Source organism: Hippocampus comes, unplaced genomic scaffold, assembly GCF_001891065.2.
Source record: "Hippocampus comes isolate QL1 unplaced genomic scaffold, H_comes_QL1_v1.1 scaffold314, whole genome shotgun sequence".
NCBI classification, from domain to species: domain Eukaryota; kingdom Metazoa; phylum Chordata; class Actinopteri; order Syngnathiformes; family Syngnathidae; genus Hippocampus; species Hippocampus comes.
This window is the reverse complement of record NW_017805152.1, coordinates 337904-348348: the sequence shown is the minus strand read 5'-3', so window position 1 is coordinate 348348 and position 10445 is coordinate 337904. Positions and strand designations below refer to the sequence as shown.

The following is a 10445-nucleotide window of genomic DNA, read 5'->3' as shown; positions in this document are numbered from 1 at the left end:
TAACCGACTGGGCCCCTTAATCGTTCCATTGAGACATCTTATTCCCGCGGGGGTCTAAAACCATAGTTGAATATTATGCTTTATTAAATTCTGACGACTCAATGGAGCCGGGTCAAATTTAGGTTCACAAAAGAGGTAATCAGTTTGAAATTCATCATTCCTGTTCACAATGCAGTAAAACCCCGAGAGCTCACTGATAATGAAACGTTGGAAGGTCTGTGGGACAAAAGGTGCGAGTGCATGGTCTAATTAAGGTTTGAAGTGCTTGCACACACCCGGGGAGCCCTGGCTGAGGAGGTATCCAGCAGCTCGCCCAGTAACCAAAGAGTTGGCTGTTCCATTCCTGCTCTGTCATTTCACCCACATTGCCTCCAGCGCCACTCACACTGGTATAGTTAATGTTTTCAAAGTCCAAAATGCAGGCTCAGACAAAGTGCAATGACAAAAATATTTATTTAAAAAAAAAACTGCTGGTCACAAGATGCCAGGAGAAACAATGCATGAAACCAAAAGCGCTTGCAAAGGCAAGGTTCAATAGAACACCGCGAATATGCAAACGAAATGTCCAGAAGTTCAATAACACCAAAAACAAAGAGCAATACTAGAATAACAAAAGTATTTAGAAACAACAATCTCTGAGAGCGACTATGAATGGTATTGAGAGGTCTGGAAAATCACATTTTTGCACAACAGCAAGCAAGGTCAATAAGCCGACAAGGCGTCGCAGAAGTCGGGGTCCTGACATACAAAACAAGGCTTGAAGAGGAAACGAGGCACAGGTGCACCTGCTGGAGGGAAACTCCCTTCACCGCAGCTGGAGCTGGAACGCAATCAAGACACAACATGACGTGTCGGACTGGGTTTGAATTTGTTTGGTACCGGTCTGAGGTTCCATAGGCACATGGCAGCCGCACTTCCATCAGCCTGCCCGTGAATGCGCAGCTGTGGCTACAGAACGCAGTTTGCCACCTCTACAACAGGAATGTGTAAGTACATGAATAATGGATCCACTGTGAAGGGTCTTCGTGTGTCCAAAAAACAAAGATCTGTATAAATCTGGGGCGGCTCGCTCGGTGATCGACTGGTTCGCGCGTCGGCCTCACAGTGCAGCGGCGCAGGGTTCGATTCTGGCTCCGGCCTTCCTGTGTGGAGTTTGCATCTTCTGCGCGTGCCTGTGTGGGTTTTCTCCGGGTACTCCAGTTTCCTCCCACAATCTAAAAACATGCATGACAGGCTGATTGACCACTCGAAATTGTCCCTATGTGTGTGTGTGTCTGTGAGCGTGGCTGGTTGTTCGTCTATGTGTGCCCTGCGATTGGCTGGCAACCGGTTCAGGGTGTATCCCGCCTAGTGACCAAAGACCGCTGAGATAGGCTCCAGCATGCCCGCGACCCTTGTGAGTATAAAGCAGTTCAGAAAATGGATGGGTGGATGGATAAATCTGATTAATTATTATTATTACTTAACATTGGTTCCCATGGCTGAACAAACACTGCAACAATAATTACTGATATGGGGTGGAATGAATATTGAGGGATTCTGTAAAGAAAAAAAGGCAACTTCAAATGCTAACACAAAATAATATTCCCGTCTTGCAACCCCCCCCCCCCCCACCCTCATTCACCAACAGCCATTGTACTTAATTTATATTGCCCTCCATGCCCACTTCTCATGGCTCAAGATGGAGTGGATGCCTTTCATCCCGCATTGATCCCTTATATGCACCATTGCTTCTTTGCACCATTTATCAGCTCTGCTGCATGCGCTCCACTTTCCAGCTGAATTGACTCTCGAAAAATTCCCCAAAGACGCGGCGTCTATCCCCCCCCCACCCCTCACCGAAAAAGACGGAATCCCTAAAGTGGTTGTGCTCGGAACAGAGGATAAATGTTGTGAAATTTGCCCAACTCTCCTCGCCCTGAAAGGAGGCTTCATCGAGGGTCCAGCTGCCCTCGGATCTGCAGTGAGAGCGCATGGAGGAATTGACTCACGCACCAGAGCACATTCAGTGCACTCATCACATAAACACAAACGTGCACGACGAGGTAGTGAGGGAGGGAGGGAGGGAGCGAGAGCGCGAGACAGCAAGAGAAAGCGGGTCCCGCGCATGCAACGCTTTGCGGGCTGCAGGAGCTCTCTTGCTGGTCCATGAATGCGCGCGTCCAGCCTGCCTCTTCCTTCTCCTCAGCCCCGGGACGGCAATGACAGGATACCGAGAGCTGCGTGATCTCATAGAGGCTGCTTGAGCCCCCCCACCACCATGCGCGGGGCCGGTAGAGATTGCAGTGGAGAATCAGCAGCCGCAGGCGCACGCACGATGAAAATTGGATTACTACAACATTGATGTTCTTTGCAGCGGCGCCGTCACAAAGTGACAAGAGCGTGGAATTTCACTCAATTCTTGTCATTTTGGGGGCACGCGCGGTGGAAATTATTGCTCTCCAGATATCGGGTGGTTTGTTGCCCCCACCCCCCTGCTGTGCAGCGTTTGAGAGTGAGCACCATCCGAGGCTGCAGGCTTTCGCGGAGGCAAGAGGGGACTGTTGCAATGTCATCTCACGCTACTATTTTGGAGCTCTGTGGAAGGGACATGTTGTAAGTAGTTGTCTTTTTTGTCCCCCCCCCCCTCCCCCGAATGTTGCATGGTGGAGCTCCAACACCTTCTCCAGCCGTTGCTGATGCGCTCTGCGGGTAACCCCACAGGCGTCCCCAAGCCAAAGTGCGGCATCGACACCACACCACATCAACCTGATTTTAATCCAACCGAAAGGAAAACTATCTCATCAACGATGCGAATGAAAATTAAAGTAAATGTCCGCATGGCGCAGATATAGACTCTAATTGGCTCATATTTCATCCAGTTGCGCAGTGAGGGGAGCGCAGGCTGCTTTGAGGCGACATCAATGTAACAGCACTCCCCTTGTTGCCTATTTCGACACCTATCGTCTCCTAAAATCACGAGCACCTTTTACCTGATAGAAAACGTGAAATCAAACGCGCAGATCTCTCGTACGATCGTCCAAATTCATCCTCGCGTATTCATAATACGAGAGGCGTCCAATTTGATAGAACACGTTGTATATTAATGAACAAACGAGGTAAAGCATGGCTATGATGGAGTTCTCCAGTTTCCATCTAAATTAGTTGATTTCATCTTGCTGGGACAACTTTTACTTCGTGCACGTCCCATCCCAACAATCGTTGTCAGTGATGTCATTCGTAACCCCTTCCTTTCGATTCAATAAGTACATCGTGAGTTGTGATATTTTGTCGAACTCTGTCGGAACGTGATGTAATCCATTATGAGGCTGGGAAAAAAAATTATATTTTAAGACCACGGACGAGTCTTCGTCGCGGATGCGGGAGGCAGTCCCCTTATTAACCAGTAGGGGTCGACATTGTATTGTGTTGGCTTCGTTGAACCGACTTGAACCTCCCTCCCTGTTCTCGGGCTCTAGTCACGTTGTTGGAGCGCAGTTCTCTCCTCCTCCCTCTCGGTAAAGGCGTCAGCTGCAGCCCATGGAGGGCCAATCCATATTTCTTTGACAGAAAAAGGAAATAAAGTATTAACCCACACACCGCCTCCTCCACCCCATGCAGACTGAGGCCAACGCGGAAGCATTTTTGCCTTCTGGTTTTGCTGCCTACCTGAGAAAAAGTAGAAAAGTTTCAATGTGATGGGATTCTATCACATCTGAAATTATAGTATACAAAGTGGCAAATAATTCGGTTGAAGACGACCAAGTCCATCAGTCAACTGCATGCTAGTTACTGTGCTCCATATATTTTTGTGATTAATGTTCATGGATGTCGAAATGGTGTCGTAACCCTTTGGAGCTTCATTCATTGTTGACGCTCCACTGAAGTTGCCCCCGGGTGTCAGTTGTTGTCATTCTGCATGTCACTCCTGCGACTGACTGAGATGCATGAAGAGCCCCTTGACCACGCAAAGGATCAAATGAAAAGGCTTGATGGGAGTCCACACGCAGCTTCTGAAATGTTCACGCTTACTGAAAATGATTCTTGAAATCGTGTGGAGGCAAAGAACTGCTTCAACTACAAAGTGTATCCAAGAGAATCACAACACCAATGGTCCAAACTGCTTTTTGTCTCAATCGAGGTCAACTAATAAGTTTTTAGTGGCTAATTAATCATTTGAAATCTTTGTCCCAACTGAAAACGGATTCAAGAAGACGGCAATAAAATTGCCTTCCTTGCAACCATTTTGAATTTGATTACAGTCAGTGAGATGAAACGCTCTTGCGAGACTTGGTCGATTGTTTTGTTTTGGTGAAAAAGGTAATTGAACTTCCTTCTTTTGCTTCCCGTACTCTCTTCTCTGCCATCTGCTCAGTGCGACGGGCACTCGCACTCACGAGAAGCCCAGCGGAAGTAATCGTCTGCTACGGCTCAGGCCTCAACATGTCTCCCCGTCGCACATCCCTCTTGAGCTATACACGACCTCACATATTCACAAGAGCAGCACCTGTACTGAACACACGTCAGGTGTATGTCACAGCTGCCCAAAAAAAGAGTTTGTATTCACCAAATGATTATTTTCATAGCGTGTGCCTGTAGTGGGGAACCATATGTACGGAACCATCCATCCATCCATTTTCCGATCCGCTTTATCCTCACAAGGGTCGCGGCGGGTGCTGGAGCGTATCCCAGCCATTTTCGGGCGGTAGGCGGGGGACACCCTGAACCGGTTGCCAGCCAATCGCAGGGCACACAGAGACAAACAACCATCCGCGCTCACACACACGCCGAGGGATAATTTCGAGTGGTCAATCAGCCTGTCATGCATGTTTTTGGAATGTGGGAGGAAACCGGAGTACCCGGAGAAAACCCACGCAGGCAGTCAGAATGAGCCTTTGAGGTGTCATTGCGGTTTGTCTTTCTGGAATACAAGTGGTGGATCCTGGAAGGAAAATATGCGATGATCTGTTTGAGTCCCTTCATGCGATGCTTTTGATGTTTGTTTATTTCAAAGCAATAAAATGTTTCTTCGGGACGTTAAAACCGTGTTCGAATGTGCGGTTAAGATGAGGACAGATGCTGCTCCGTCATGCTATGAGGTGTCAGCTGAGGTGGCAAAGGCATCTGATTCAGGTGAAGCCCTCGGGCGCCTCTCGTTGGAGGTGTTCCAGGCGCACAGAGCAAAGATGGACAACTGATCTGACCTGGGAGCTGTTTGAGTCTCACCTCGGACAAAGGGTGTGAAATCGGGGTTACCTCTGGCCGCCTTGCACGGATACGTCGTGCACAATCGGAGGCGATGCGCTAAAACTGCTTATTTACGAATTGTGTTGTCATTGAGCAACACTCCAAACGGTCAATGAGAGAGTCATCAGAGTGGGAAAACATCCTTAAAATATCCCGAGCAATTTGATGAATTCCTCAAAAATCACCCAAAGAGGAGTTTTATTGAAGAGAAAAGGACATTATTCAATATAATAACGTGGGAATAGATACTAGGAAGGAAAAACTAGGCAAAGTGAAGAACAAAAACGTGAAGAGAAGAAAGTTGTCATAAGATGTGGAAAAAAAACCAACATTCCAGGCAATCTTCTGCAACCTCCAACATATCTTCATAAATGCACACAACTAAGTCCTCTGGGTCTTCTGGCCTCAGTAAAACATGCGCTAAGCATCATCTGTACCAAGCATCCTGGCCCAGACTTTGTAAATAAATCATACGCATTGATGTATAGAGTACATAATGTAATTTTAATGCCGGTTAGAAGATACAAGGAAGAACGATCATGACTGCGGCGGTAAATGCAGTCATATTAATCATCATGTAAAGAGATATTGCAAGCTGAATTATTGATGCAAATCTAAGATGGTTATGTGTGAACCAGAAAAGAGGATTTGTGGAGGTGAAGGCATATGGTTGGAATGGCAGCCTGCAGGAGGAGACGCTTGGGTTATTTTATTTTATTTTTTGGTACAGTTGTGTACAAGGGCAATCATACAACCCCTTGCTTTTTGGTAGCCGTCGAGTGTGTGTGTGTGTGTGTGTATTGTGTTTGCGTGACTGGTATCCATGATGACGGCTGCGCTTGCCAAACATTGTTCACTGTTGTGGTGCCAAAAGCGGAGAGCCTTTGTGTGACGCCATACTGCTTCAATTCCATTTGGCTGGGGATGCTCGCATGCTCGGCTCACTCGACGGCTTTCTTCCTTTTTCCTTGCATGTGAGCAATTCCCTTTTTTTTTAAAAAAAATTGCATTTACTCCAGTTTTACGAGTACATGCCCTTTTTTTTTCAACTTTTTCCGTTCATCCCCTCCACCCCGTAAATGTTTGGAAGTTGTCTAAATTGGAATTTGATCCTTTACTAGATCACCGGCACCTTCTTACAATGTTTTGCCCACCTCAGCGGGCTGGCATTGCAGCACTGTTCTCCTCGGCGGCCGCTTGGAGTGCCGCATTTATTCCAGCAGCCTTCAGGAACTCGCTTTTCAATGAAGATATCAGAAGACATGGCCAGAAGCTAAAGAGGCCAATAAATATGCACGTTGCAATCTACTATAGCATAGTAAAGATAGATATGAATAAATCAGGCGTGGAAAAAAATATGAACCTCGTCTTAAAATGTTGCTCATTACTGCGGCATGGCGGCGAGTGACGGGAAATTAGAGAACTGCCGGGGAGAGGATGGCACCAAACAAATAGATGAAAGGGAAGTGCAACTGGGAGGTGATAAACGAAGGCAAATTCAGCCACAATAAATTATCACATTTATTCTAAGTGTTGACATCTGTTTCATTTGGCCAAAACAGCCCCATTTCTGCCGGCTTTCCGTTTTATCTTCAGTTCCGCGCATACGCTGGAATTGCTTTCCCCCCCTCCTTTTGAACGCACTCAAGCCTTTCCACAGCGAGAAGAACAGAGAGCTGAAATGGACTGGGTCGGATGAACAGCAATTATTATTCACGTGCCGTGGCTGACCTGCTGCTTTTATTCCACAGAGTGTTACATTTTTTTCAAATGCAGAAAAAGACTGGCCTCTTTCATTTTCCTCTGGTTCCAAGTCGAGTTCTTGTAGGCTAAAATGCCACTCGTTATAGGCAGATGCAGGTGACAGTGCATGACACGACAGTTTTTTTTTTTTTTTTTACATAGTTCATCCATCGATTTCTGATACCGCTTATATTCACTTGAGTTGTCAATGTAAATTTCTGCCCTGTTTCATGTCAAAGGGTCACTTTGGAAACTTTGTGCGGGGCCATGCGAGACTGTGTGTGGTCATGTGACTGCCCAGCTTTGTTTGATTGGTGAAAAAGAGTCGCTCGTAGTTCATTGGATTGGTGAAACAGTCATGTGACGCAACCCAAAACGGATCATGCGCGTAAAAATAAATGCCCGTAGATACAAACACTCGTTTCTTTTGAAACGTCGCGCCCGGGGAAGCGGCGACTAACACCACTGCTTTCATCGCCTGAGGAAAAGTAATCGTGTCAATGACTGATTCACTTGTCACGGGGGCTTATGGTGGTCCTGAAAATAATCACAGTATCATTTGAGCAGGACTGCGGGCATAGTAGTCAACAAAATAATACTTCACAAGGGGTCAAACTGATTCATTGATGAGAGCAAAACTACATGGGAGCTCCCATGACTTTTCGGTAAAAGGAGATCAATGTCAGGAAGCCATTTGGAATTGCTGCACTCTCTCCAGTGAAGAGACCTAGATTTGGATGATTCATCCTCGGGTCTGCTTTAACGATATTTAATGCTCAGCTAGGCACCGGGGACATGGGTTCCGCTGCTTCTTTTACAAAACACACAATGACAAAAAAAAAAAAAAAAAGTGTCCTTGTATTATTCAGCTCACAACACAGCACGAAAATCCGAAGCGATGACGGCCCTTTTCGAAAAGAAAATAACCTGATGTGATGTGGAGAACACAACCAGAATGCCATTGTACCTTCGAGGTTATTAAACTGAAATATGACTTGTTTCTTGATCCGTACATTTCACTTAAAAATAGATTTTTGGAAATGGACCTTGCAAACCTGCTCTATATGCTTTCCTTCAGTTGGTATTAAATCTATAGAGGCGTCCCTGCCTCCACAAAAAAATCATAGCAACATAAATAGTGGAGTTTTTGTTCCTGACCCATGATCCCATCTTTAATCTGTTCAGATGTGAACAGAGAAAAAAGGACGACTAACTTCTCACCCAAGACGGCTCTGCAATGACACCAAAATATGTCGGGCTGTCATCTGTCACCGCATCCTTAAATTGTCAGCAGTGCACAACAATCTGGCCATATGTTTCATGTCCTTCTGACTCCCCCTTCGCCCCCCCTCTGTCTTTCATGCTCTCTGAGCATCGGGTGTCCAGCGAGTCTCTCTCGAGAGATGAGGGTGTAAATTGTAGAGCATGTGAGACAATGATGTCGATGTACTTTTTTTTTGCCCCGGTTGGTGCAGAGGGGCTGATGTCATCCTTCCATGTCTTACCTGGCACCGTCACACCGATTCATGCACTGTCTCATCACATTATCATACTTTTAAGGCAATCCCAGTCCACATACAACCATCTGTACCACCTCAGGAAGCGTTTTTCATGAGCGTTTAATTGGATTTGGTTGGAATAATTAATTAGTAGATGCTTTAATTGTTGGGGGAAAACCTTCAAACTGGATGTGAAAGAACCGTAAACAGTAAATGAGATCTCAAAATGTAGCAAAAATGGCATCCCATGAATCGATTATTTTTCTCATGCAGGCTGTGTCATGACATAATTTGATTTGGACTTCAGTAAAGATAGCAAATCAGTTTTGATAGCATTTTTTAGGCTAAATGGCGGATTCCCAAATGGAAGGAATGTTGGTTTTCTATTTGCAGTGAATGACACCCTTGTCTTTTATTTTTGTAAACATTTTGGAAATGAAGCCTCATTTCTACTGCTCAGTACTTACTTTCAATGCAGCGGTTGACTCTTTTCCAATGGCAAACTCGAGTGCAAAGAGGTTGTGCTGTTCAACAATCGAAAGAAATTTTCATTGGAGCGGCTGTGCCAAAGGGGCAGCCGTGGGTTGAGAGTAAAGCCTTCCGGTCCTCGATGAGTAGGAGTTACACCGCTTGCTAATTTTTGTCGCGTAAAATAGCTAGCTGTAATAGCTGTTGTTGTTTTTGCCAAGTGGAGAGTAAACTGTTGACTCAGCTCATCTTCGACTCAATCACAACACTTTCACAAGGTCCCATTTCTACTATTTGGTCAGCTGGGACTTGTGCCAATCCGATAACACACGTGTGACCCTAAACCACTTTTGGTTGCTAACGTAGCGAGCGGATTCCTAATCACCATGCAACTGTAACACTGAGGACAGCGGAGGGCATTTGAAATCAACTGTGTAAACGGCAGTTCACACACCTGTAGGTTAAATACCGTGTAAATAGCCTACCCAAGTCGCCTCCATATGAACAATCCGAGCCGAGTAGTTGTGACTGGAAATTTTACACTTGTGAGTCATCTCGTATGTCTCCCGACCATCCGCAACCTCCAGCGCATTCCCCCCGCTCGTATGCGTCTGACACAATCCCTCAAAGAATTGCACTCTGACAAAGCCTCTTTTCTCTTACGCAGGGGCTGAAGTGGTTCGGAAGTATGTCCCTCAGCAGCAGAAGCAAGAGGAGGAGCAGAAGGAGCAGCGGTTGGGGCCGTGGCGGTGACGGTGGCGGTGGCAGTCATGCTGCGCTGCTTTCCTTCGCTCTGCTGGTGGTGGTGACCTACATCACCAACCCTGCGATAGCTCAAAAGCAGCGAAGTGGAGGTGCCGCTGAGAAAGTGCCGGTCCTAAATATCGCGGTGATCCTGGGGCGCACGCGTTACATCTCCGACCGAGACATCCGGGCGCTGTGGAGCAAGGAGGAGCCCATTGACGTCAATGTGGTCAGTCTGCTCGTGAACGAGACCGACCCGAAAAGCATCATCACCCACGTGTGTGACCTGATGTCCGGGACTAAGATCCACGGCGTGGTGTTTGGCGATGGCACGGACCAGGAGGCCATCGCCCAGATATTGGATTTTATTTCCTCGCAGACGCTCATACCCATCCTGGGCATCCACGGGGGCTCATCCATGATCATGGCGGATAAGGTATGGAGCAATGCTGGAATTTTACATATGTTTGATGGAAGTCTGGTTGGTTTGCTGCTCATGATGCATTTATGCTTGATACGTTTGTGCGCGGACTGCTGTGTCGTGAAGAGTGAATGGGGGCACCGGTAGATTTTTGTTTCTCTATACCTTAGTTGCTAGCATTTCTGCTGCCAGAATTGGAGTGAAGTATTCTGCATCTTTTGCGAGTTGTTTCCTGACGGGGAGCATTGTCACTGGAATCTTTCAAGTGCCAGTCGAGCTTGTATCTGTGCACCGCCAAGAGTGTAGATAAATAGAGTAAAGTGGTGCAATGTGGCAGAAGGCAA

General features: G+C 46.6%; 1 protein-coding gene across 1 annotated transcript in view; it reads left to right on the top strand.

Annotated features, from left to right (window-relative positions):
* The first annotated feature begins 2041 nt into the window (after positions 1-2041).
* grin2aa (glutamate receptor, ionotropic, N-methyl D-aspartate 2A, a) overlaps positions 2042-10445 on the top strand; it is a 79203-nt gene continuing 70799 nt past the window's right edge. The window contains exons 1-2 of the mRNA XM_019868241.1: positions 2042-2595; positions 9604-10116. Of these exons, the coding sequence (XP_019723800.1) occupies positions 2344-2595; positions 9604-10116 (765 nt within the window). The 5' untranslated portion in view covers positions 2042-2343. The remainder of the gene's footprint in view (positions 2596-9603; positions 10117-10445) is intronic.